Source organism: Saimiri boliviensis, chromosome 21 (assembly GCF_048565385.1).
Source record: "Saimiri boliviensis isolate mSaiBol1 chromosome 21, mSaiBol1.pri, whole genome shotgun sequence".
Lineage (NCBI taxonomy): Eukaryota > Metazoa > Chordata > Mammalia > Primates > Cebidae > Saimiri > Saimiri boliviensis.
The window spans coordinates 13,795,393-13,822,610 of record NC_133469.1 but is presented as its reverse complement, the minus strand read 5'-3'; the positions used below and the strand labels follow the sequence as shown (position 1 = coordinate 13,822,610).

General features: G+C 60.6%; 1 protein-coding gene across 12 annotated transcripts in view; it reads right to left on the bottom strand.

The window, feature by feature from the left end:
• Positions 1-1,092: 1,092 nt before the first annotated feature.
• The window catches only part of ELFN2 (extracellular leucine rich repeat and fibronectin type III domain containing 2), a 59,774-nt gene continuing 33,648 nt past the window's right edge, over positions 1,093-27,218 (bottom strand). For 8 of the 12 annotated variants that reach the window (XM_039463239.2, XM_039463240.2, XM_074391297.1 and 5 more), the window contains 2 exons: positions 17,310-22,206; positions 1,093-9,091 (listed from right to left, as the gene is read on the bottom strand). In XM_039463239.2, the coding sequence (XP_039319173.1) occupies positions 6,150-8,648 (2,499 nt within the window). In that variant the 5' untranslated portion in view covers positions 8,649-9,091; positions 17,310-22,206 and the 3' untranslated portion in view covers positions 1,093-6,149. The remainder of the gene's footprint in view (positions 9,092-17,309; positions 22,207-27,218) is intronic. The other 4 variants (XM_074391298.1, XM_074391296.1, XM_039463243.2 and 1 more) reach the window with 1 other exon arrangement.

Genomic DNA, 27,218 nt, shown 5'->3' with positions numbered 1-27,218 from the left:
GGGACTGTGCCGGCTGTGGCCCCCTCGGGATGGCTGCACCGAGACTGTGTGAGGGCACTTGGAAGGGACAGGCGGCAGAAGGTGAGCGGCCCTAGGCCCTGGGCCATCCCAGAGGGTCCCCAAAGCACAACCAACCCCAATGGAAGCAGGCAGGGGCAGAACAGCCCTGTGGGCCACGACAGCCACCTGGACACAGCTCCTGTCCACCTAGGACTGGGCTGAAGGCGATAGTGTGACATCGGGGAGTAGCTCAGACCCACGGAGTCCAAAATACCCCGCAGCAATCCAGGCTGAATCCAGGGGCTTTCCTGGAGGAGGGTTTTGTATCAACTGGAGAACAACAGTCTGAGAGAAGGGCAGGCGGGCTCTGCCCCTGGGAGGCGAGGAGGCTGGGGCTGGCCGAGGGGTTCCAGACTCCGCCGGAGCAGAGGCTTGGGCGGTTCAGCCTGAGGTCACCGGACCCTGACCAGAGACACGAGGCATCTCCTAAATCTGAGAAGGACGAGAAGGCCAGAAGGGCCAGTGAGGAGTGCTCCCAGCATGGAAAAAGACATCATACGGGAGGGCACCAGAGGAGGGGCGGGCCGGGGACAGGACAGGCCTGTAGGAGGCCCTGGGGGTCCCACGGAGATCCTGAACCCGCCCTAGACAGGGTGCGGAAAGAGGCTGACCTCAGAGACCCTGGGACCCAGGGTCACTGATGGGGGGCCAAGGTCCAGGAATGCCGCCACAGGGCCCTGCCTCTCTGTATCCCGGGCGTGAGAGGCAACAGCAGCAGAAAATAGAGAGTACACAACTGAGAGGCGTCTAGGACGTGGGGAAGGGGGGTCGCCGGGCCCCCCCAGCAGACGGGCGTGGTGTCCAGATGCATAGTGACCCTGGAATTGACTTCCCTGCTGGCCCCCTCTCTGCACAGCCCCTTCTTTTTCCCTTGACTGCAGGCAGTGGCCTCCCCACCCACCCCCGCCCCACTAAGCCTTGGCCCCATGAGGGGGGCTCCCAGCGGGAAGCGAAATGGTGAAATGGGCAGCGGGGGTCGTAGCAGCACGACGTGGGAGGGAGACAACAGGACACAGACCGTGGCCCCAGAGCTTTAAATAAGAAATTTATTGCAAATATAGAAATTGATTCTCTCCATACAGGAATCTCCGCGTTGGGGAAAACGATTTCGTGCCATTCAGTTTTAAAACAGGAAATCGAGGGGAGGGAGGGGCAGATGGAGGACGAGAAAATAAAGTTAATCCCCCCCCCCTGAAAAACAGAGAAGAAAAGGAGAGGGTTCAAGGCCCTCAGAGGAAGGAAATGTCCGTACACAGCAAGGGTTCACAGGTTCAGAGCCCAGGGCTGGAGCCCAGCTCTGCAGGACCCAAACCAGGTGCCCAACCACAGCCAACCTGGGGGCTGGAGGCTTGGGAGGGAGGGAGGGAGGGAGGGAGGGAGGGAGGGACGGTGGGAGGGAGGGACGCTGGGAGGGCTATGTGGCCGACACTACAGGAACTCCAGTCCCCTGCCCAGCCCTGTGCTGGGTGGAGCGGCAGCGGGGCAGGAGGAAGGAGGCCCAGACCATCCTGCCCACCCTACCGGACCCCTTCCTCTCCCTCCCGCTCTGCAGGACTGCCTGGCCTTTCATGAGGGCTGAGGCTGCCTCCAGAGGCAAGCAGTGTGCACCCTGGTTCTGTCTTAGAGGTGGGAGGACCCAGGGTCAGGGAAGGAGTGTGTCAGGACAGGATCCGAGCCTGAGGGTTAGAGGAGGGACCCCGTCCTGGAGCTCAGCCACCTCTGGAGCAGCCACCTCGTCAGAGAGGAGAGATGGCAGTAAGGTGAGGCAGCCTTGCCCGAACCTTCACACCGGCTTCCTCCTTCCTCGGGGCCACGTTCATGGAGACGGGACCCTCCTAGGCCTGGCAGGGGCAGAGTGGTAGGGGATGGAGGTGGTGCCTGGGGGACAGGCACCCACTGCAACCCCATTCCCTCCAGGCTTGTCTTTACAACTGCCCACCCATCCTTCTGTCTCCTCTGGTCATTCAGAGCTTGGCCCCCTGTCCCCCCCATTCCACAGGGGATGCTCCCTGACCACCCTTGGCCCTCCCCACCCCATCACCCTATTTTAATTCTCTGCAAGGCACCAGTCACCAGGGAGCTTTGTGTCTGTCCCTTCCCTGCACTTAGACCCCTCAGAAGCGGGGACCTGTCCCTGCGGTCCCTAATTCCTGATGCCATCCCGGCCTCAGCATTGTCACTGCCGGGTTTCTTGACTCTAAGTTTCCTTCCCTCTCCTTTTCTTCTCTGCACTTCTGTCTCCCCCTCTGTTAAATTTCCAGGGGCTGGGTGGGGCGGGCAACCAACTTCCAGTTGAGAACACGGTGACTCTCGGCCGGCCCGACACGCCGCGCTGCTGCCTCTCGGGGCTGATCCAGGCCCTGCCTTCCCAAGTGAGTCTTTTTATTCCCACCCTCCTCGCTGCCCTGACAGCCCTTTTCCCAGACCTACCCCCTGGGGCCTCCCACACTGCCCAGGAGGGGAGCGCAAGGGAGGGATCGTTGGTAGGCAGAGAAAGACGACTCCGAAAGGCCGGGACATGTGAATAGGTGTCCCCACCACCTAGACTTTCTTGCCTTCCTGACAGCCTCCATATTTTGCTTCTAGAAGGCCATGAGCTCCAACAGAGGGCTAGCCGCACCAGCTGTGCCCTTCAGGGGGGAGCAGACCAGTCCCTACTTCCCAGAAACGGCTCCAGAGGTAAGTCTCCAACTGGTACCAGGAACGGGCAAGCCCAGGTGTGACCTCGTTCGGGCCCAAGGCCGGAGACCTCCCTGCAGAGGTCCGGGGCGCTGCACGCACATCCCTCCAGCCAGCTCAGCCGGCCCCCCGACTCCACGAGGCCCCGTCTCCCCTCCCTCCCTGGGGCTCCCCTGCCCTCCTCTCCTGGGTGTCTGCCCCCCCAGCTGCCCCAGCTCCACCCCATCACCATCACAAACCCAAAGCTTGACCGGACTCCTAGATGGCAACATTCAACCGTGTTTTTTGAATCCTTCCCTCCGGCCTGGGAAAAAACCCATCCCGAGCGGGAGGCGGGACGCAGATGCAGGCCAGCGTCCAGGTGGGCGGGCCCTCCTCCAGCTGCAAAGTTGGGGTCTGGCCTGGCCGGGGAGGCCAGAGACCTGAGTCTTAAGACCCTGCCCGGCCTCACAAAGAACCACATGAACTGAGTCTTCAAGGCCGCTCCCCTCCTGGAGTATCAGGGTCCTGCTCTCCAAACGGGGGCCTGTCCCTGCGGTCGGAGCGTCTGAGGTTTCGATAGGTTTCTTCAGGCAGGAAGGATGGGGCAACGGCTAGGACAGGCATCCGCTCCTACCGCCGGGGACCCTCCCTGCGGCCCACCCAGGCGGGCTCCTTCCTCCCACGGTTCCTTTCTCAAAGCCCCCAGCCTCTCCATGAAGCCCCCCGCAAAGCCGCAAGCTCCTGGCCTCCTATACTCAGCAGTGTAACCGACCCTCCACCGCAGCTGGCCGGCCAAGTCACCAGGCCCCTGTCGGAGAGCCCTGACTTCCTCATCTGCAAAATGGGAACAAGCAGGACGGACGGTCCCTTCCACCCGGACATGGGCCCTCAAGGAGGCTTCCCTCGGGCTGCCCTCCCTGGCATGGAGGAGGGGAAGGAAGTAGGGAAAAGGCAAGTGGTGGTGGGGAGATGGAGGGAGGGAGGGAGGTGGCACTTGCGGGCCCAATGCCCAGAGAGGCAGGAGGTGGGGCAGGGCTGGGTCTCGGTGGCACCTGTTTTGGGTCTGTGTTTGCAGAGCTGACCCCTCCCTGGGTTTCAAGAGCTGCTCGTCAGATCACGACAGACGCAATGGGAGAAAGGAGGGCGTCAGGGAGGGGGCGGGGGAGTCTGGACAAACTGGCACGTACACGACAGATGTTTGCTCAGAAAAATACAGTAAAATCGTCATGCAAATAGAACGGGGAGTCTGCTTGCTCACACCCCTGGCTTCTCTGCTTGCTTGCTGTTGTCAGGTGTGCCGACTGGGTGTGAGGAGGGGTTGGGGCAGGTTTGGGGGGCCGGGGGAGGGAGGTCTGCTCCAAGCGTCCATGCCGCCCCCTCCCCTCCTCGCCCTGGGGAGAACAGTCTTTTCTTGGCAAATGTCACCCCCAAAGGGAGCCCTGGGCTTCATTCACCCCACAGTGGGGATGAGAGAGGTGCTGAGCTGAGCCTGAGCCTGCCAGCCCTCCGCTGTCCCCCTGGACTCCTTGCCCTCAGCAGGAAGACGGTTGGCCCCCCCAAGGATGGCACTCGCTTTCCCAGTCAGTCCCTCCCCACCAACACTGCCCGTCTTGTCCCACCCCAGCCCCTCAGTCACACTCTCCGAATCTCAGGAAACCCATGTGGGCCACAGCCCCAAGGTTAGGGGTCCCTGGCAGGGGCATGGGGAGAGCCGAGGCCCCCTCCCATGCTGAGGTGGGTGGGAGCCGAGGGGCACGTCGCCAGGTGGGCAAAGTTGCTAGTACAGACTTGCCCACGCCCCACAGGCCCAGCTCCCACCCAGAGGTGAAAGATGATGGACTCCCACCCCTCAGCATCCCAACTGGTTAAGACGCCAGTCTCAGGACCCCAGATTTGCCTCCCAAAAGAGCTGGCCCCAGGAGCTCCTGCCAGGCTGGTCCTCCCTCACCACCCTCACCACCAACTGCCACCGCCCACACGGACAGAGAACCCCAGAGCCCAACGGTCACTCTGGGCACCAACTGCCAGGCACAGGGTTACCATGGCGACAGAGGATGGCTGGGAGGGGGCGGGGCACCACAAACCCAGCCTGCTCCCCACCCCTCCCAGACCAGCAGGGTGCCTCACTGTTTGTGCTTTGTTTGATGTTGGCTGGGGGTCAGAAAGAGGGGAGTGGCCATTGCTATGGAAACATGGGAGCCCCTCTGGCCAGGGGGCCAGGCTGCAAAGAGCAGCCGAGAGGGGGTGGGTGAGAAAGCCCTCCTTCCCTGGCCGGCTGAGGCAGGAGCCGAGATCCCACGATGGGGTCAGTCAGGTGGGGATGCGGGCCACGGGGACGGGCAGGCTGTCCCCACGACACCTCCTCCCTACAGCCCCCCAGGCATCACAGTGCACCGCTGTACTTCTGCGGTGGGTGGGGGTCTCAGAGGATCAGAGAAGCTGGGTGGGAGCTGCACCTGAGGTGTCCTGGGAGCCGGCCTGCCGCCACACGCCTCACTCCTCCCAGGCCACACGGAAGACACTTGAAGTGGGCTGGTGGAATGTCACCCTGCCTCGGCTCCTTTCCCATCAACAGGACCCTCTCCCTTCTCCCGGGTGCTAGCGTAGGGGACAAGAGCCCCCAGGATTCTGAATCACAGCTGCACGCTCTGGGGGCACTGCCATGTGGCTTTCTAGGAAGGAAAAGCACCTGCCTGACTTGCAAGTCCCTCGGCCCCAAGGGACCACGGGTGGGAAGGGGGTGTCGGGGGTTGGGCATGGGACAGGCGGGTTCCCACGAGGCAGCTGTGGGGTAGGGGGGTCGGGGATAGCACTGGGCTGGGAAGTTGAGGGACTTGAGGCTAAGCTGCTATGTGACCCTGGGGTTGTCAACTCCTCTCTCCAGGCCTCAGTATCCCCCTCTCCCTAAAGTAGAAGGAGACATGAATGCCCAATGCCTGTCTAATGCTAAATCTTCAAGAGACCTGACCCCCAGCTTGGGAGGAGAGCCTCCCTCTGCCCCAGAGGGGCTTCAGCCTCTCTCTATCCCGGCCTTCTTGGTCCACACACCTGTTTCTAGCCCCAGACCCCCAGACCCCCAGACCCCACACCCTCTCTTGGCTTCCTTCCTCCCCCCGCCGGCCCCCAGCCCTGCACCCCCCAGCAGAGTCCCTGGGCAGCACAGTAAAGACGACTGGTTTCGGTATCAAGTTTGTAAACTTTAAGGAAGATGTGTCTTTGTTTTCCTGTCCGTTATTGTCGGATGTGGTTTTGTTCACAGTCGGGTGGTGGTCAGTGGTGTGTGTGTGTGCGTGCGTGCGTGCGGGTCTGCGTGTGCGTCCTCTCCTGGGCCTCAGCCCCCGAGTCAGCTTCCCCGCCCTGGCCGCCCGGACCCTTCCCCCAGACGGCCCCCAGCCCTCTGGCTCCGACCTCACCAGGGAGGAGGGGGCTCACAGCTTCTGCTGGGCCGAGACCCCCTTCCAGTAATCGAGGATGTCGTGCAGATCCTCGTCCTTGGCGAACTGGACCTTCTTGCGCAGGGCGTGGCCGGCGGCCATGTACACCTCCTGCCGGTGGTGCTTCTTGTAGGGCCGGAAGCGCTCCCAGATCTTGTGCGTGCTCTCGGATGAGTACTCGGGGCTGGAGGAGTACCCTGAGTAGTAGTGTCTGGGGGAGAGCTGTGAGTAGGTGGAGTCACGCTTGGAGCGGGTCAGCGGCTTGAGGAAGGACACGCGCTGGCTCAGGCTGTCGGCGCCCTCCTCGTAGTAGAGGGCGGGGAAGCTGTGTCGGTGCTCGCTGCAGTGGTAGGCCGGCTTCACCTCCAGGTGATGGATGCCGCCGCCCCCGCCGCCGCCCCCGCCGCTGCCCGCCGGCACCAGTGGGAGCCGGTCCAGCGGGCTGTTGAGAGGGCTGCCCTTCTCGATGTACTTGGAGTCGCCCTTGGCCAGCCCCGTGGCGGCCGGATGGTCGGGCACGTCCAGGCTAAAGACCTTGGCGCTCTTGATGGAACCGCTGGAAGACACGCTGCAGGTCTTGCGGGTCACGGCCGCGTCGGCGCTCAGCTGGCGCTGTAGCGGGTGGTGGGAGCTCTCCTTGTAGGGAGGCGACAGGAAGCTGGGCCGCTCCAGCGGCCCGGGGGCAGTGGCCGAGGAGGCGGCAGCAGCTGCAGGGAGGGACTGGCACTCGAAGGCCAGCTCGGGATCCCCACCGCCACTGCCGCCTCCCAGGAAAGAGGCCGAGTCCAGCTTGAGGGCATCGATGCAGTTGTTGATGATCTGGTTGACCTTGTCCACCTCCTTGGCAATGGTGGAGATCTCCGCCGCGGAGCCCTGGCCATTCTCGAGGTCCGGGAGGTCATCCTCGGGCCGAGCCAGGCCATCCCCGCCAGCACCTGTGCGCACCTCGATATAGTTGCCCTTGGTGGCCACCTTGGGCGTGTCCAGCCCGGCCTCCAAGCCCTTGGCGGTGGGCAGCTTCTCCCCAATCATGGAGGGGATGGAGGCCATGCGAGACACAGGCAGCACGGGGGGCTCGCCCAGCTTCTGGGCGGCGTGCACGATGGAGCCGGCATCCACATCGGCCCCGTACCGCATTTCCAGGATGGTTTTCTTGACGTTGACGGACTTCTGCTTCTCCTCCTGCATGCGACGCTTGCGCAGGCAGTAGTACACGGCCCCCAGCACGATGACCATGCCGAAGAGGCAGCCCAGGATGGTCATGATGTAGTGGGTGGTGGTGGAGGTTTTGGGTGCCAAGTCGCCGGGGACGGGGTCCCGCGTGGTGAAGGTCAGGCAGGTGTGGTTGAAGCGGCGGCTGTTGCGCAGCGAGGTCACGCAGAAGGTGTACTCGGTGTGCGCCCGCAGCTTGTCCAGCGTCACGATCTCCTTCTTGTTCTTGAGGGTCATGACGTCGGAGAAGTAGCTGTTGTTGTACTGCACCAGGACGTACATCTTGCTGTAGGGGTGTGGGATGATGACCACCAGGGTGGCCGAGGTGAAGGTGACGTGGTGCAGCTTGATGGCGGGCCCCGCGGACGCGTCCGTGGTGGATGAGGCCGGCGGCTCCACCGAGAGGATCTCGTCGGGGTTGAAGCCCGAGTTCTCGTCCGGCTCCCTCTGGGCGTCGGTGGAGTAGGGCGTGGGGTGGCTCACGGGCCGGGCGGGCAGCGAGCCGTTCCGGCACTTGGCCTGGAGCACGGTGATGGCGTTGAGGCTGTGGTAGGGCCGGGGCACCAGCAGCGGGTAGCCGGCAAACTCCCGTGGCGACTCGCACTGCAGGCGGTCGTAGTTCTTGGTGACGTTGTTGAAGACCACCAGCCAGGCCAGGAAGCCGAAGAGGTCGCACTCACAGTTGAAGGGGTTGCCGGCCAGCTCACACACCATCAGGCTGGCGAGGCTGGCAAAGGTGGCGCCGTCCAGGCGGCTGAGGCGGTTGGAGGACAGGTCGATGCTGATCAGGCTGGGGCACTCGGAGAAGGCGGTGGGCGTCACCACCTCGATGAGGTTGTGCTGGACAAAGAGGAACTGCAGGCGGCTCATGCCCCGCAGCATGCCCTCCGTCAGGTTGCTGAGCTTGTTGTAGCCCAGCTGCAGGACCTGCAGGCTCGACTGGCCCAGGAAGGCACCGTCCTCGATGTAGGAGATCTCGTTCTTGGTGAGGTTGAGGTCGGTGAGGTTCCCGAAGCGGTTGAGGGAGGAGTAGAGCACGGCTTTGAGCTTGTTCTCGTTGAGCCGCAGGTCGTGCACGGTGCTGTTGATGTGCTGTGGGATGGTCTCGTAGGGCGGCTGGTTCTGGCTGCAGATGGCCAGCCACACGTAGCCCTTGTCGCCCTCGATGAGCCAGCAGTCGGCGCGCACGGCGCCGGGCCGGCACACGCACAGCAGCGCCGCTGCACACAGCCCCAGACGCAGCATGGCGCGGGCCTCGGAGTGGGGGGCAGGGCGAGGCATGGGGGGTGGTGCCTAGCAGCCAGAGGCTGGGGCGGGCAGCACAGTCCTCCCTGGGGCCGCCACCATCTTGGGGGCGACCCCCAGCACGGGGGCCCCAGGAAAGGTGGGGACAGCTAGTGCCAACTGCTGGGGGCCTTCTGGGGTGCTACGGCAGGCACTAGGCCTGGCTGGGGTGAAGGGTGGGGGCCCCACAGCCTGCTACCCCCACAGCGTGGCTCCTTGTCTCCCGCTGAGAAGGTGCGCAGGTTCTCAGGGATTGACCTCTTCTCACTTCTCCTCCTCCTCCTCCTCCTTCTTCTCCTCCTCCTCCTCCTCCTCCTCCTCCTCGTTGGCTTCCGGGCTTAGAACTTCAGACGATTCCCATAGGTGGCTGGAGAGAGCGCACTGAGCGGGGAGTGAGAGAGACGGGGGCAGGAAGGAAGAGACCCATCTGCACCTGGTTCCTGAAAGGCAGCATGGAGAGCGGTGACAGATCAGTGTGAGGGCTCGCAGCAGCCCCGTCAAGCTCCAGCACAGGCTCCCCCCGCCCCCATCCCTTCTCCACACCCCGTCCCAGGGCCTCTGTGCCAGCAAGCACTCTAGAGTCCCTGTTACATCCAAGAAGCCAGGCTGGTTGGGTGGCAAGAGGCAGGAGGGGGCCCCGGGGCTGGGATGGAGGGAGACAGAAGAATAGGGGGAGTAGGGGCAGAGTCTGAGGACCGTGGGCACAGAAGGGACGCTGGAGAGCAACAGGTGAGCACAGGTGCGGGCACACCCCTCCCCAGCACACCGGAGGCCACGCTTATCCCCCCACCTGCACAGAGACCCACATGCCCCCACCTGAGCCAGACCTCCACAGCATGCACACGTACACAGCTACACACACACACAAGCACACCTACGATCTGCACACGACAAGCAGGCCCCTATGCATCTGTGTCCACCGACCCAAGCAGGCACCCCTGGACCCAGATAAAGAAATTAAGAAGCTCAGCAACATGCCTTCTTTCCTCCATGCCCAAAAGATAAATAATTCATTTGTTGTGTAACCGCTCTTGTTCCAAAAATAATTCCCTTGTCTCAGCTTCCATGGGGGAGGGGGAGCAGAACGTCGCAGCTGTGAGGCCCCCCAAGCAGGGGATGCAGAAGCCGGGGTCTCCCGCTGTGGGAGAGTGTGGGGAGAGCTCATCCCACAGGCAGAGCAGCGCCAAGGGAAAGAAAGGCAAGCCTCGGGGAAGCCAGAGTTACCCCCGGTCATCTCCCCAGAGTGCCTCCCCTGGGAAACCTTGATCCTTGGGAGGGGGCCAGCCCTCTGGAATAGCATGGCTGAGGCCCGGCTCCCCTTCCATGGCTGGAGAGTCAGAGGCCCAGAGAGGGACAGGGAGTTGCCCCAAGTAACACAGCACAGCCTGGACCAGGATCAAGGCTCCCGAGGCATTAAGCCCAAGCCAGGAGTCAGGAGGCCTGGCACCCCATCTATCTACCCAGCCCAATTAGCTAGGCAAACCACAACATCTGAGTCTATTTCCGCATCTAACAAAGTGGGTCCCTTTCCGGCCCGTCTGATAGGAGAGAAGATGCCGAGGACCCATGCTGCCCGTTTCCAAGATGCAGAAGGGCAGGGACAGCAGCCCAGGGGGCACCGCAGCAGGCCATCAGGATCAACCCTCACTTTCCAAGTGGGGAAACTGAGTCCCCGACCCAGGAAAGACTTGGCCAGGTGGCCCAGCACGCTGGACACAGCCCTTTAGACAGAGCCCAGCACCAGCTCGCACCCTGTGCTCTCAACTATGGAAACAGCCCAGTTCTCCCTCCCTCTGCCCTGGGCAGGAGCCAGGGACATGAAGACTAGGTCTCAGAAATCCAGAAATTTGGACACAAAAAGCCGGGGACTGTTCACCAGAGCCACCTCTGCCTCCCTCTCCTCCTCCTCCTCCTGGGAAAGTCCAGGAAAGGGTGCTTTAAAACAATGTCTACGTCTTTGCCATTAAAGCAAAACCAATTTACAGCCCTGAGCCCCAGAGGGCAGGAACAGAGAAAAGGGAAATGGGTGTGGGGCAGAGGTTAATCCCACAGGAAGTCCCAGGCAGGCCATTTTTGGTTGGGATGGTGAAAGGTGAACAGAGAGTCCACAGGGCCCGCTAGACTAAAGGTTGATGCTACGTCAGAGGCTGTGATAATCAGGACCTCTGAGGCCAGCCTCACACCTCCCCAGTCGCTGCAGGACCAGCCTCGGGGTGCCACAAGGCAGCCAGGCAGGAAGGGGTGCCCAGGCAGCAGACAGCAGCTCTGTCCTTGGCTGTGCTATGCAAAGGTCTCAGGGCTGGAGAGCTCTTGGCCTCCATCCAGCACGGCCACTGGCTCCTGGGGGACCCCAGGCCAGTTCTGCCCCTCTCTAAGCCTCAGTTTCCCCTCCCACAGGTAGCAAGGTTGTACTGGAGGAGGCTGAGTCTCCAGGCTTCCCACTTCAGAGATCCTTGAGGCTGCCTGTCAGAGAACCCTCGGCTGCTCCAATATAGTCCCTCCTCCTCACCGGGGAAGGTCTGGGGACATTTGTATGCAGGTGCACATGCAGGTGGCTCGGAGTGCCGACGCAGGGGTGTGCTGACGTGTACACGCCGACGACGTGCAGGCAGCCGCGTGTGCACACATTCGTGCATGTGCTTGTGTGTGGAGGGTGGGAAGGCATGTGTGTCAGGCACGTCTCAGGGAAGGCAGGCATCCATCTGTGTTACAGTTGGCATGTTTAAGTACATGCATGTTCTGTGTGTTCTACGTGTGTGTGTGTGTGTGCATCTGTGCCACTCCGGCCCCTCTCCTGGCATCTGAGTTGCTCAAACCAGCATCCCCACAGCCAGGCCCAGGGTATTGGGCAAAGCCAGGCTGGCTGGAGCCTCGGGAAAGCCAGGTCCTGCTGAAGGGTGCGAAGAGGCTGATCGTGGAGGGGCATGGGAGAAGAGGCCCATGTGGGAGGGGAGCCAGTCCCACCCTAGCTCTTCCCAAACAGTCCAGGATGGGTAGAGGCCCTTGGTGCCCCAACCCCAGGCACTCCAAGCTCTGCCCACCTAAGCCTCAAGGTGACCTGCCCATGGTCTCTCCTCTTCCTCCTGCTCTCCAGGATGATTTGGGCTGGGCCCAGCTCCCACCTGCCTCCGTGACTCAGACAGAGCTGAGTGTAAGCTTCCATCACCCTGTCCCAGGTGCGTCAGCTGCCCGGTCCCCATCCTAGGCTGCCTGCCTGCCACCCATGGAGACCTGACACAGCCAGGGAGGGAACAGAGAGGCTGAGGCCAAGAAGCCGCTGACAGCAGCACTTGGCCCCTGGCCCAGCTGCTTACATACTCAAGGTGTGGGCGTCAGGGGCACTAGCCTGTCCTCTCAGGCCCGAGGCTGAGGGTCCAGTAGTCAAATGGGCAAGGTCGTGCCCTTCCCCTCCTCCCATCACCCTCCCACACACACTGCAGGGGGATAGGACAGCTCCCCGCATACCCAGGTGGTGAGAGACGGGAAGAAGGGGGGCTGCAGGGAGGAGGCGAGGACGGAGAATAGTGGCAAAGCAAAAATATCCAGGCAGCCAGGCAGAGACCGACAGAGGGAGAGGGAAAAGGAGGAAGCACGTCCGAGACAGAGGCACCGATGGCAGTGAGCTCTCTCGATGATAGATGGGGGCGGCGCAGGGGACAGGGCACCTGCTCCCCCCCCAGCCCAGAGGCCAGGGAGACAGATGACACCTGGTCTGGCTGAACCACCAAAATGCATCCTGTGACCAGCCCAGAGGGAGCCGGGAGCGGCAGGAGCAGCTGTGGGAAGCAGAGACCTTTTCCGCCCAGGGCCTTGGTGGCACAGCCCAGGAGGGGTACGGCCATGCAGGCAAGCAGGCATGGGGGTGGCATGTTCTAGCAAAGAGCAGTGCTCCCGTGCCCTGGCCTGACTGGACCCCTCCCCTAGAGCGTCTTCCCCTTCAGGTCCCAAGTGCCCCAGTGCTGCCATCTTGGCTCACTGAAACCTCTGCCTCCCGGGTTCAAGTGATTCTCCTGCCTCAGCCTCCGGAGTAGCTGGGATTACAGGTACCCGCCACCATGCTCGGCTAATTTTTGTCTTTTTAGTAGAGACGGGGTTTCACCATGTTGGCCAGGCTGGTCTCGAACTCCTGACCTCATGATCCGCCCACCTCGGCCTCCCAAAGTGTTGGGATTACAGGCATGAGCCACTGCACCCAGCCAAGCAGCCCTCTTTAAGGGGTGCTCTCTCCTTCCACCACAGAAGAAACGGCTGCACAGCCAGGGTGCGTGAGGTTATTGGGGGCTCTGGGTCTGCAGGTGCGTGCTGTATGACAACCCCTCTCCTGGGGACATTCGTGGGCAGAGAGGAGAGTCAGTGAGACCCCGCCGCACTCGCTGCTCTTGGGGCAGAGCTGGTGGTGTAGGGGGTCTCAGTTCAGAACTAGGCAGGACCGCAGACCCCAGAGTCACTCAAAGCAAATGCCTCCCCTCTCTGGGCCTCAGGCGTAATCGGCTACCCAGTGATCCCCCTGGTGTGTGCCCTTCCCACCCGGGTACCCCAAGATCCTGAGCCCCTCTGGGAGACAAGTCAGAACTGACAGTGCCTGACCTCTGTGAACAGCAGCTGCTGTTAATGTGGGCTCCCTCATCACCCAAGATCAGGGTTCCTCTGGACTCAGGCTCACTGAAGCTCGGGGTCACATCCTCTCGGCCCCCCACTGCAGGCTGACTCCCAAGCCTCCCTGTCAGAGGACAGTCTGGACCCCCGCCCTGGGGAGAGCCCCCACGGCACTGTGGCGTGTGGGAGGGGCTGAGGGGGGTCAGGCCGACTCCCCAGGGTGGGTGAGAGGGTGGACGGAGCGAGGCCAGCCAGGGATGCAGGCAGCGGAGGTCAGCGGGGAAGATGCAGAGCCGACCGGCTCTGAGACCCTGGGTGAGTCGCAGAGCCTCAGTTTCCCCCTGCATGGCAAGGTGAGTACCACCCAGCTCCCAGGGCTCCCTCGAAACCCCAGGACATGACAGAGACACACACGCTCAGTCCAGGGGAGGAGGCCTCGCAAACACACCACGCCGGGCTCACACTCATGTGGCCACACTCTTCTTCCGGGGACACCCGTCAACTCCAGGAGGAGATAGGGGAAGCGCAGTCTGTGTCCTGGCCTCCCAGGAGAGAGACGTGAGGCTCGGCCGGGGAAATCTCATTTGCAGCAGCTCCTAAGCCCTGGCACAGGCTCGTCCCTTGGCCAGGCTGGCCAAGGCTCCCCGAGGTGTCATTGTCACCGTCCGTGTCAATGCCATTACCCAGGATTAGGAGGACCGAGGGCTCCTGGCAGATCTCTCAGGCAGGCAGCCACCTCGCCCCTCGCTGCTGGAAGCCCAGCACCAGGCCGGGAACTCTGCCCTCAGGCACAAAGCCTGCCACCCCCTGGGGAAGAGACTCAAGCAGGGGGTCTAAACACTGGTGTGGTCACTGCCTCCACCTCTTGGAGCTCCCTGGGCCTCAGTTCCTCGTCTGTAAAATGGGATGATTATACCCTCGACAAGGAACACCGTTTGGTAAGTTAACTGTATTTCCAGTGCAATGAATGAATCCATGCTGCAGGCTGTGGACAGTGTGGGGAAGGGGCCTGGGATTGAATGCTGAGCTGTGTGACATCAGGCACATTACCTAACTCCTCTGGGCTTCAGTCTCCTGGCCTCTAAGAGAGTCATATACCCCTTATCCAATGGTTCCTTTGTGTCTGACATTTGATGTTTCTGGAATCTTACATCAACCCCGCATGGCTGGCGCTGCTGGACCCCACAGCCAAGAACCCAGGCCAGCCTGAGCTGGTGGAATCGGCAGACTTTTCCAAGATTCCTCCCTGGAAGACAATGTCCCGTCACCTGCAGACCTCCAGTGACAGGGCTCTCAGCGCCCACCTGAATCTACTGATCCTCTTCTTTTTTTTTTTTTTTTTTTTTTTGAGACAGTCTAGCTAGCTCTGTCACCCAGGCTGGAGTGCCATGGTGCTCACCGAAACCCGTCTCCTAGCCGCAAGCAATTCTCATCATGTCTCAGCCTCCCACGTAGCTGGGACCACAGGTGCCTGCCACCATGCCCAGCTAATTTTTTTGCACTTTTGTAAGAGATGGGGTTTCACCACGTTGCCCAGCCTGGTCTTGAACTCCTGAACTCAAGCGACCCACCCACCTATACCTACCAAAGTGCTGGGATCACAGGCACAAGACACAGCGCCCGGCCCAGATTCCCTTCCTTAACAGCTCTGATTGCTAGAAATTTCTTCTTCTATTACAAAACCAAGTCTGGCTCCTTGTGCTTCTGTTCATGGGTGCCAGCTCGCTCTCTGGAGCCACTAGGGACGAGGCCACTACGCCATAAAGGCTCTTCCGACATCTACCGGTCTACCATCGCTCTGTTTATCCAGGCTGAACAGCACCGCGTCCTCTACCTCCTCTTCCTGTGCCGAGGCGTCAACGCCCTCCTGCCCTCAGGTCCAGCTGCCCAAGACATGCTTGCTGTCAAGGTCCCTCTTACAACGCGTCGCCTGGAGCCAAGCATCAGTGCTGATGCGTTTGGAGCAGGATCAGCTCCAGAGGTCCCCACCTCCCTCAGCTGGGCTCCCTGCTTCTGTTCATGCAGTGGGAGTCAGGAGGCACCAGCGCTGCGTCTTCACCTTGTCCTAGATGTCAACCAAACCCCCAGGCCCCTTGGCACACACGGCCAGGCAGCCCTGATGCCCTCACAAGGTCCTCGAGCAGCTCTGGGCAGTATCTTAGGTCCCCCCGCCTGAGGTGCTGGGTGTTCGTCCACCCCCATTCAATCACATCTGGTTAGTCTCAGCCCTGCACACCAGCTGCTCCAGGTCCCAGGGGAGCTGGCTCCTGCCCCTCACTTCCTTGGCACCTGCTCCAGGCTCTGTGTCATCCTGCACTGGGTGAGCAGGCCACGGCTGCGTCTGTGTCACAGAGAAACAGGGACCAGGGCCGGGCTAGGGGCCCTGCCTAGGCGAGGCATGATGCCCAGGCAGCCGCACACCCGCCCACATTTCATTCTTTTTTGTTGTTGTTGTTGTTTTGAGATGAGTTTCGCTCTTGTCACCCAGGCTAGAGTGCAATGGCCGTGATCTTGGCTCACCACAACCTCCTCCTCCCAGATGCAAGCGATTCTCCTGCCTTAGCCTCCCTGGTAGCTGGAATTACAGGTGTGTGCCACTATGCCCAGGTAATTTTTTTTTGAGACAGAGTCTCACTCTTGTTGCCCAGACTGGAGTGCAATGGCTGTGATCTCGGGTCACCACAACCTCCTCCTCCCAGGTTCAAGCAATTCTCCTGCCTCAGCCTCCCGAGTAGCTGGGATTACAGGCATGCGCCACCACGCCTGGCTAATTTTTTGTATTTTTATTAGAGACGGGGTTTTACTATGTTGGTCAGACTGGTCTCAAACTCCCAACCTCAGGTGATCTGCCTGCCTCCGCCTCCCAAAGTGCTGGGATTACAGGTGTGAGCCACGGCACCCGGCCCCGCCCACATTTCTTACATGTTCCACATGTATTCCCTGCTACGCGCCTGGCCCTGGGGCAGACACACTCGCCTCCCCTTCACTAAGCTGCCTTCTTACTCAAAAGAACTTCACAAGAACGACACAGCACCAACAGCTGACAGCCAAGGCGTCAGGGGCTCTGCAAGGCCGAGGTGCTTTGGACACATCTCTCCAGGCGTAACCTCAGCCAAAGAAGGGGCTTGGGGCTGGGCCGCTGGGCTGCTGCGTGACCTGGGGCAAGTTGGCACCTCACCTCCCTGGGCCTCAGTTTCCTCATCTGTTTGGAGGAAAACCACAGTACACATGTGTCTCTGGTTTGCAGGGGCCACCCCAAAGCCCTGTCAGCTGCCCACCATGTCACCCCCCATGGCTCACAGGGTGCCACAGTCATCTTTAGAACCTACTCTGTGCCAAGGCCTTGGTGGAAGGAGAGAGGCAGGGGGTGGAGGGTTTTACCAAAGCTCTTAGCCGGGCGTCCCCAAACTATGGCCCGCACTTCAGGAAGGGGCACCTCTTTCATTGGTGGTCAGTGAGAGGAGCACAGTATGTGGCGGCCCTCCAGCGGTCTGAGGGACAGTGAACTGGCCCCCTGTGTAAAAAGTTTGGGGACGCCTGCTCTTAGCCTTGGCAAACCACCCCGTGGCCTGACAGGAGAGGCTTAAGCCTCACGGCCAGGGAGCAGGGAGGGCCCACTCCCTGGCAACCCCCCAACCCCCACAGCCCACCCACCACCAGGCACCTGGGGACAGGATTGTCCCACAGTCAAGGATGACCTGTATTAAAAACCCACCTCCTGGCTTCCCCAGAATCCTTCAGACTACTCAGGAGACTCTTCCCTCACCCCCTCTCTCCCCAGCCTGGCCTTTACCTCTCCTCCCCTGGATCCCAGCTCCCCCATGGACTCCGCCTCCCACACCCGATCCCACCTCCCCACCTAACCCCTGGCCTCACCCCATTTGACCCCACCTCCCCCACTGACCTGTAGCCCTTCCCCACTTGGCCTTACCTCTCCCCACCTGACCCTGCTTCCCACTCCCGATCCCCACCTGACCCCGGCCCTGTCCCAACCTGACCTTTACCTCCCCCACCCCGGGCCCCTCCTGGCCCCCTCAGCTGCAGCCCCTGGGCACTACTCACCAGTCTCCACTGGACCCGCTCTTTCACCAGTGCCTGCGCAGCACGGCTGCCTCTGCCTGCACGGCCTCCATTCATTCATTCAATAAACATTTATGGAGCACCTACTATGTACCAGGCACCGGCTAGGCCCGCCCTCCCAGCTCTGCCTCCTCCGCCTGCTCCTCCTCCAGGGTCCCAAGGGGCAAACGCTTCCCTGCCCTCCAGCATCCTCAGGGCTGTCCCAAGACAGGGGCAGGGCATGTGGGGGCCCCCAGGGGGAAGTGGAGACTGCAGTGGCGGAGAGCGAAGCCTCCTGAGAGGTGGCCCGGGGAGGGATGGGCAGCCTCCCACAAGGTGAAGAGTCTTCAGTGCTTGCACCGGCTGGGCCTCCGCACTTCCCACGTTAACTCACTTAATCCTGAGCCAACTTTAAACTTCTTAAAAGCACTATCACTATTCCCACTTTGCAGATGAGGAAACTGAGGTCTCACAACTGCTACGTAGTGGCTTCCACCCTCCACGCCCCCAGGCTGTCTTCGAGAGACGCAGTGCGATTCTGTCTCAGCTGCATGGTGGTTTTCACATTTTTTAAATCAGTTGCCAATATTGAAAACTTGGCAGATTTTGTTTCAAAAATCCCCGTTTCTGGAATCTACTGAGAAACGGGAAGATCTGGCTTCCCGGACCTGCATGCCTGGAGGGACGGCGGTGGCACCTCGGGGCGGCGTCCAGCCTCCTCCCCGCCTCTCTGGCTTGGGTGGCCAGCTGAGCCCTGCACACTGGAGTTCATGAGGCCAGCCACAAGGGGGAAGGCCCGAGTGGGGACAAGTAGAACCCCAGCCTGCCGGGGGTAATCCTACGAGCCTCTCAGCCGGGGACTCCGGGGTGCCCCAGTCCCTGCCTCCCGCACTTGGCCCCTGCCTGACCTGGAGCTCCATCCCCTGTCCTCCTGACCCATGGCTCTTGGGTTTTAGCACCAGGACACCAACACCGTGGATCTGTCATTTGGGGAGTCTGGGTTGAGGGTTCTAAGGTGTATCTGTCACTTGCTTGGTCCTAAAAGTCTCCTGTGTCTTGGCCTCCATGGGTCACCAACTCTACAGGACTCTAGGCTGTCCTGACCCTCTGACAGCTTCTCTTTGGCTCCAAGCAGCCCCACTGGGGAGAGGTCCCCAAGCCAAGGGGGCCCCCCACACGACCATCCTAGGCCCACCTGTCGCCCTGTGGGGCCCACTGCTCCTCTGCCAACAATGCTGTCTGGGCCAGGTTTGGGGGTCCTTCTGGGGTTTGGGGGTGCCCTCTCCCAGACACTATTCCCAGCCCACAGAATGCTGCCCGCTGGCCTAGCCTAGGTGCTGTCTGTAGGCATGGCCGCTGTGAACACCAGGACCCCTGAGTTCCTGAAGCCACACTGAAGCTCAAGGGGACCTGGGGTTTCTGGAATGACTCCTGGACCCCTACCTTCTCTCTACAGACTTACAGTCCCTCACTCTGCTCACCTGGGCCTGCCTCCCCGAGCCCCGTCTCTACCTTCTGTCACCTCCCAACCTCTAACCAGACGGTGGCAAGGGATCAGTATAGGCACCACCTGGGATGGTCTGAATTCCCTCCCCCCAGCCCTGAGAGCCGATTTCTCTGGAGCAGGTGGGAGAGCCCAGCCCAGACTGACAGCCGCCTCCGAGGCTGCGGGGGGCCTGCAGCTGCAGCATCAGAGAACAAGGAGGCTCTGTCCACAGAGGGGTCGCCACGGAGCCCCGGAAACTCCCGGGGGAGGGCCGCCCCAGGACTGCCGGCTGGGCAGAAACCACAGCCCGAACGTGAGGCTATCTTATGTGACAGCTCCTGTGTCTGCCAACTCCACGTGGCCAGTCCGCCAAGACCAGCCCTCCCTAGCGTGCTGCCAAAGCGCAGGGTCCACGTTCAGCTCGAATCAGGCTATGCCACCTCGCGCCCTGGTCCTGGCAAGCTAATCCTCCCTGGGTCTCAGTTTCCTCTTCTGTAAAGTGCGACAAGAAGAGCACCAGCTCAGCGGGCTGCAGAGGGGACGGCCACAGGCCAGGGTCTGGGCAGTCACTACACCGGGAAGCTGCCTCCTGCAGGTGTCGCTGTGGAGGGCTGGTGCAAGGCACGTGGCACAGGCCCGCACCGCAGCAATGACAGTGAGGAGGGACAGGGCCTGACCTGGCAGTGTCTTCCTTTCAGTCCCGAGGGTAACGCACCTCTCTTCACCTCTGTCCCTGTCCCCTCTCTGAAGTCCAGGCGCCCCAGCGGCCTGCTCCCACCCCCACCTCCAGCCTGTTCCCCGGCCTCGGTTTCCTCTCCCACTGCCAAAGCACAATGGCTGTTATAATTAACGAATTATCTCAGTGTGACAGCTGTGGTCCTTTGAAAATTAGCTTGAATAACAAGATCCTGGTGTATGGTGATTTCTCTTCCTCTCTTTCTCCCCCTTTTTTCTCCCTCTCACTTCAGCCTTGTCATGCATGCAAATGTTTTTCCCCTTGTCCTGCTTCCCCGAAACCTTCCCCCTCTGCAGCCTCCTCCTCCCTAGGAGGGTAAGGGGCAGAAACTCAGCTTCTGCCTTCGGGTGAAAAGATTCGGGAGCTGACCCTCCCGGGCACCTCCTCAGCCGGTGCAGGGCACAGCGTCCGACACGCCGCCTGCTGAAATCTCTCCGCAGACCTAAGCCCCGCCGCCTCCTTCCCGGGCTGGGGACGTGCAGCTCTGCTTTCCCAAGACCTCCCAGGCTGTGTCCCCTCAGGCTCCTCTGCTTGTACGCCAAGCAGTGGCCTCCCCTGATGTCCTGGTCCCTGCTCACTGCCCTTCTCAAACCTGCTTCCCCCTTCCCCCCCTCAAGAGCCCATGAGCGCCCCCCTCCCACCAAGGCTTCTAATGTCAGCTCCAGGCTGACCATACCCAAACCACCATACCCAGCAGCTTCCGGGGCGGGGGGGGGCCTTCCCTGGCACCTGAAACTCACTCATCCATGTCCACCTCCACGACTGGGCTAACCTCCCATGGCCCCTTCCCCCTCGTCCCCTGCTTCTCTTTCAGTTCCCAGACCTGGTGAGAGGCAGCCACACCTGCCCGGCTGCCCCCACTGCCACCTTGGTGCTGCCCCCACTGCCACCTTGGTGCTGCCCTCTGCCCCACTGCTCCTGCTGCCTCTCTACCTCCAACCCTACCTCCCCACTCCGAACCCAGCAGAGGATGAGCTTTCTAGAACGTCAACCTGAGCACAGCACTCCCCTGCCAGAAAGCCTTCGCTGGCTGCGGCTGATCTGGGAAAATTCCAACAGCATCCAGAGCGCGGCCCACGTGGTCCTGCGGGAGCTCTCCGACCCACCTGGCTGGGGCCTGTCCTATGGGTCCCCACAGCTCCCTGCACTTCCTCCATCACAACCGGAATCAAAACTGCTGCTGCTACCTCTGGACTCAGTTCCCGAGGAAGGGCCCTGCTTCTCCCAGTAGGTGCTCAATAAATATTTGCTCATGGCTGAGTGAAGGAGGCCAGCTCGCTGCCCTCTTATAGATAAGGAAATCGAGGCCCCAAGTAATCCATGACTTGCTCAGATCACACAGTTCATGCAAAGACAAAACCAGGATTTGAACCAGGTCTTCGACTCCAGGGCCAGGCTTCTCTGCTACCTGGGGAGGTCGGGGGTACGGGGAGCGGGGCTCAGCTTTTGTACAGATCTCAAGGGACCTGAGCCTCCCTCCAGCCTCAGTTGGGCACTGAAGAGACCAGCTTCTAGCCTAGGCTGTCACTCCCTTGAGTTTGACCTTGGACTAGCCACATGACTCTCAGGGCCTCAGTCTACTCATCTGTAAAGTGGGAAGGAGTCCCGCCTCACGCTATCCCAGAGGGTGGCTGCTGGGGCAGAAACTCGGGTCTGGGAGAAAGCCAGTCCTGCCAACATCTGGGATTTTCCTACCTTCGCCCTCCAAACCCAACTGCATTGTCCTTGGTGGGCACTCCCCAGGGCTTTGTTGGGGGGGGATCCCCAGGATGGGAGACGTCGCAGAGAACGGGAACCCTCTCAGTGGGAGGTAACAGGAGAAGCATGGGGGGCTTGGGAGTCAGATCGTGACCGTGGGCAAGAAGCTTCCTGTCAGAACTCCGTGTCCTCCTCTGTGAATTGGAGCCCAGTGAGGACTAATGTACACAGTGCCTGGCACAGTGCAGGTGCTACCGAGGCCACACGGCTGCAAGGTTCTACAGGAAGTGATCCTGAAGTGTGCCCTAGAGAGGGAGGGAGAAGGAGGTGGGACAGAGCAGGGCCAGCTGTTCCTGGCTGTCCCTCAACAGCCCGCAATGGCTCCCACCCCGACCTGTGGCCCTAGAACCCCTCTGTCCCTCTCTAAGCTCACTCCCACCCCGATGTGTCCCCTTGAAACCCTATGGAACTGGGGGAACCCACATGCACCAGGCCTTCACTCACGCTGGTCCTAACCCTGGGAGCCATGCCCACCTGTCCCCATCCCCTGGGTCCAGACCTTATACCACCTCCTCTGAGAAGCCTTTGGAGACCTCCCTTCTGCAGGGTGACCCCTCTGCTCTGCCCCCACAAGCCCGAGGTATCACTCTTGGAATACTGCATGGGTCCTAGAGGTCGTCTCCCCCATTTTGCACGTGGGGAGACTGAGGTGCGGACGAGGAACGGCAGCTCTCCATGATGCACTCGAACCCAGGGCTCTGCTGCATCCAGCCCACCAAGCGGCTTCTCTCCTGGTGCTGAGCTGTCCAGCCTTTGCCTGTCCTCTCCACGCCCCCCAGCCTGGAGCTATCTGAGGACAGGACCCCATCTTCCTCTCTGCGCCCCTCCCCCAGTGCCCAGCCTAAGGCCTGGCGCATAGTAGGCACTCAGTAAATGTCTGTTGAATTGAATTGCGCTCAGGGCAGCCAGTCGTCTCTGCTCTGTAAGAAAAGCATAGAGTTAGTGGAGCTCTCCCCATGGCGACCAGGGGGCGGGAACCAAGCTGGCGGGGTGAGGAGTCTGCCCTGCCCCAAGGAGCCCACGGGCCCTGGGGCGGGGCCTGGGAAGCTGGACCATTCAGACTTAGATGAGTCCGAATTCTGCCCCTACAGGCAGCACGGCTCTGGTACATTCCGCTGTGGCAGGGCCTCACCGGCCTCATCTGTCAAATGGAGATGACACTCCGGTCCCTCCAGGCTCTGAGGACTGCTTGTGATGAGGACCAGAGAGACGTGAGGAGTGTACACAGTGACCCCCAGCTCACAAGCATGGACTGCCCAGCGCCTGGCACAGGAGGGTCGCATGGGAATGATGCCCATTCTGCAGATGAGGAGACTGAGGCTTGAAGCGGGGCCTGGCTTGCCCAAGGCCACGCAGCCCATGCATTCATCTCATGCTGTACACACGGCCTCCCTGCCAAGCCAGAGGGAAGCAAGGCGAGATAACGAACCCCAGACGAAGAAGCTGAACCCACCAAAGGGTGGCCCCAGCCTCGCCCGGGCTGGCAAAGATCCTGCAGGCAAATGGCCCAGCGTGAGCCCCAGGGCTGTGAAGGGAAGGGTGAGAAGCCACATTTGCCCCTCCCCATGGGGGTGAGCTCTGATTCTACAGCCCCCCAGAGGGTTCAAAGGCACCCTCAGATCCGGAGGCTGCAAAGGGCTGGGCAGGCCTGGGTGTTAATATAGATCAGTAGGGACTATAAATACACAACCAGGCTATACACTGCAGGGCTGCCCACCTGGCACAGCCAAGACAGAGGCTCTAACCCCGGCCCTGCCCCCACTCACCACCCCTCTCCCTTCTGGGTCTCGGTTTCCTTGCTTGTCAACAGCAGGCTGCACCATGACCATGACTCCTAAGGCTCTTCACCCAGCAACACACAGTTCTCTGACCCCAGCCAGGTTGGCCCAGGGCGCAAGGGAGGAGAGAAGGTTGTTCAACAGGATCACCCCGGATCCCGGAGACAGTCGAGTGAGGGGCCTGCACATGCCCCTGCTCACTGGCCTGGAACTGAGAAGAGGCAGAGGAAGGTGCCTAGAAACCAGCCATTCGTTCGTTCACTCCCTCTGCATTCAAACAGCCATTCTGTGAGCATCACCTCCTGCGAGCGGGAAAGCCTGGGCTTCCAGCTGGGGATCTGGTGGGGAGACAGGGAGATGAACGGGCGTCTCTTTCCCTCTCCACCCAAGGCTGGGAAGGGGCTGCCCTCTGGCTCCCCATCCCCATCCCAGCTCGCATGACAGGGACACTGGTTTTACATCTACCTTCTCCCCGGACCACAGCCTCATAGAGGATAGGGACCAGGTAGTGGACAGTCTCACTCATCCTGTGAGCCCAGGCCCAGCACCATTCGAGGCAGGCTCTCTGTGTACGCCCACAGCTGAAAACCATCACCCTGGGAGCATAAGAGAGCCACCTTGCACAGAGCCATCACACGGGGCTGGGGACAGGAGCACACCCATCCAGCACCCGCTGTGTGCCAGGCCCTGCACACTTCACACATGGCAGCCACACTGTCATGCCTATGTGAAGGATGAGGAAACTGAGGCTGAGAGACAACAAGAGACGTGCCGAGAGCCCACAGCTAAAGTGGCCCAGCGCCCACGATTCCCCCAGATCTAAGTCCAGCTGATGCAGCAGGCTGACCATCAAAGAGACGGTGTCTGGGACTCCCCGAAGGCCAAGCATAGATGAGGGGCCCCTGTCCCACTTCCTCATCAGAGCCTCAAAACAACCCTGAGTGGCAGACACACCCTCACATGACAGGGAGAGAAACTGAGGCTCTGAGCGATGACCCTGTCCCCTAGCCCCAGGCCTGGCAAATACTGGAAAGGCCCTTCTCCAACAGTGTGGGCAGACCTGGGCCCAGGACCAACTCTGGCCCTCACTTGGCCCAGTGACACGGACAGGGACCAGCCCTCTCGGAGCCTCAGTTTCCCCAAGACCCATCTCCTCTGCCCCATGCAGCTGCTGCAAGAGAAAAAGGATACCCGCTGAGCAACTCCCCTTTATACACTGTAAAGTGCCGTTTATCTGTGCTCTTCCTGCCTGCCGTCAGTGCAACAGAAGCACCGCCCATCTGCAGGGAATTTAACTGCTCTTCGGCCAGGCTGGAGTGCAATGGCACGATCTCGACTCACTGCAACCTCTACCTCCCGGGTTCAAGCAATTCTCCTGCCTCAGCCTCCCGAGTAGAGATTACAGGCATCCGCCACCACGCCCGGCTAACTTTTGTATTTTTAGTAGAGATGGGGTTTCACCATGTTGGCCAGGATGGTCTGGAACTCCTGACCTCATGATCCGCCCACCCCAGCCTCCCAAAGTGCTAGGATTACAGGCGTGAGCCACCGTGCCCGGCCGTTAACTGCTAGTTACGCTTTCCTCGGCCCCCCTCAACCCCTTCGCCACCCTATTCTCTAAAGAGGCTGTACCAGTGTCTGTCAGAGGCTCCCAACGAGCCCGCCCTTGTTAAGAGATTCTCTCCCATTTCATCCTCGGGATCCTAGGAACCAGGTAGTATTTTTACACCCGTTCTGCAGGTGAGGGAAGTAAGGCTCACAGAGGTTAAGCGATGTCCCCACGATCACACTGCAAGCAGTGAACATGCTCCCCACGCCCGTACGCATGTGTCCCCACATGTATGTATATTCCAGTCTCGGCTGCTAGAGCCCTCTGGGTGGTTGATGCCCATCTGGCTCCCCGGTTTATCCGACTTCCCAGACGTATGTAATATTCATATTTCCATCAGCAGCAGCTCACTTACCCCCTTCCAAGGCCTTTAGGAGCCCCATTAATCATTCAGACACACCTGCATATTCATTAACTTCTGAATTAATACAGGGTCCCTTCTTACTTCAGGCCTGCTGCATGCATTAAAGACGCTTCAACTTCATTCATTATTAAACTCCCCTGATAAACGATCACCGCCCTCTTTCACAGTGGGGACAGCACCCAGGCCCCGGAGCTGGCAGGCCTGCTCCCAGCAACAGCTGCTGTGTGACCCTGAGCCAGGCCCTCAACCTCTCTGAACCTCCTGCATGTTTACCCGGTAAAATCAGGCAAAGGATGGCCTCCGACCACCACACGGTCTCATCAAGGTGGCCCGTCTCATCCTTTGTCCTTTCTCTGCATGTGCTGCTTGGACTCACATAATCCGCCCCCCCCAGAACGGAAGCTGATCCTCTCCGGAGTTGTCCTTATGCTTCCCCATCAGTAGCCTCCACCCACACCTGGGCCTGGGCCTGGACTTTGCAGTCAGCGGACCTCAGGTCCCAGGACTGACTCATCATCTTGAGGGCAGCATCTCTGGGCTAACTGGGCTCTGGCTTGGCAAACCATGACACATCCCAAAACAGAGAGGCCAACCGACACCCCCACCAGTTACTGGGTTCCAGCTGCTACACAGCAATATCCATGATGACAACAGTAATAATAATAGCACCCAGGCTAGGCGCGGTGGCTCACACCTGTAATCCCAGCACTTTGGGAAGCCAAAGTGTGCAGTCACAAGGTCAGGAGATCAAGACCATCCCGGTCAACATGGTGAAACCTCGTCTCTCCTTTAAAAAAAAAAAAAAAGACTACAAAAAATTAGCTGGGTGTGGTGGCATGCGCCTGTAGTCCCAGCTACTAGGGAGGCTGAGGCAGTAGAATCACTTGAACCCAGGAAGCGGAGGTTGCAGTGAACTGAGACCATGCCATTGTACTCCAGCCTGGCGACAGAGCAAGACTCTGTCTCAAAAACTAAAATGAAATAATTAAAAATAAAAATAATAGCACCCAGCACTTCCTGAGCCCAGATCATGCCCCAGGACTTTGCTAAGTTCTGTATTGTCCTTAGCTCAACCTCCATTTCAGACAGAAATCTGAGGCCGATGAGGTCAAGTCATCTCCCTAGGCAAGGCTGGCTGGCTCTGCACCCAGGCCTCTCTCACTCGGGGTCCTCAGGGCCTCCCATCACATGTGCCGCCAGAAGGCCCCGGCACTCAGCCACCCTCTGGCCCTATCTCCTTCCAGCACCTTCTTCCCAAGCTCTTCCGTTACAGGCCCGATCTCTGCCTGATGGAGCTTCAGGCAACACAGAATGGGTCCCCCATTCGCTGGCAGATGCCCCAATCAATCTCCATTATGCCTGGCGCTAAGGAGCGCCGCAAATGAAGCGTGATGATGCCACCGCCGGCGTCACTCCTGCTGGCTCTGACCCGCCTGCCATCTCCACGCAACATGCACGCCAGGCCGCAGGGTCACGACTGATGTCCACAGGCCCAGCTGCCACCTCCTACAGATGCTGGGATGGAGGCTTTGCTCCTGACCCCACTGGCTGTGTGACTGTGGGCCCCTCATCGAACCTCTCTGTGCTTCGGTCTCATCATCTGAATGATGCCTGACTCCACCCTCTCCCTCGTCTCTCATTTCCAACCCATCCCGACACCTCTCCAGGCCACACACCTGTGTGTCTACTGCCACCGCTCCGTCCAAGCTTGTCTGGATGGTAGCACCCGCCTCCCACGTTCTCCAGGTGCCCCAAAGTCCTCCCCTTCCTCTGCTCGGCTCGGGTGCTTTTGTGGACCCACCGAGGCCCCTTAATGCCCTTTCAGCAGCTCCCACAGTTCCCAGGCTAAAGCCAGACACTCTCCTGAAGGTCGAGGCCACTCAAGGACCTGGCCCGGCCCCCTGTTTCAGGCTCCCTCCTGCCCTCCTCCTGGGCAGTTCATCTCTCCCAAGGTGACTCCTTGGTGACTGTCCGGCCCCCCGGACCGTGGGGGGCTGCAGCGGCCAGCACAGCGCGTCTTCCCGTGCGGCTCCCTCCCCCGCACACAGTAGGCAGAGCAATACCGCAGCCTAAAGGAATCTCTCCGTCAAGCGCAGACAGCGGGCTGCATCCCACGGGCCGTGGTGACTGTCAACAGTGCCTCGTACGCTGTAAATGAAGAACTCTGTGCTCCTTGCCTGG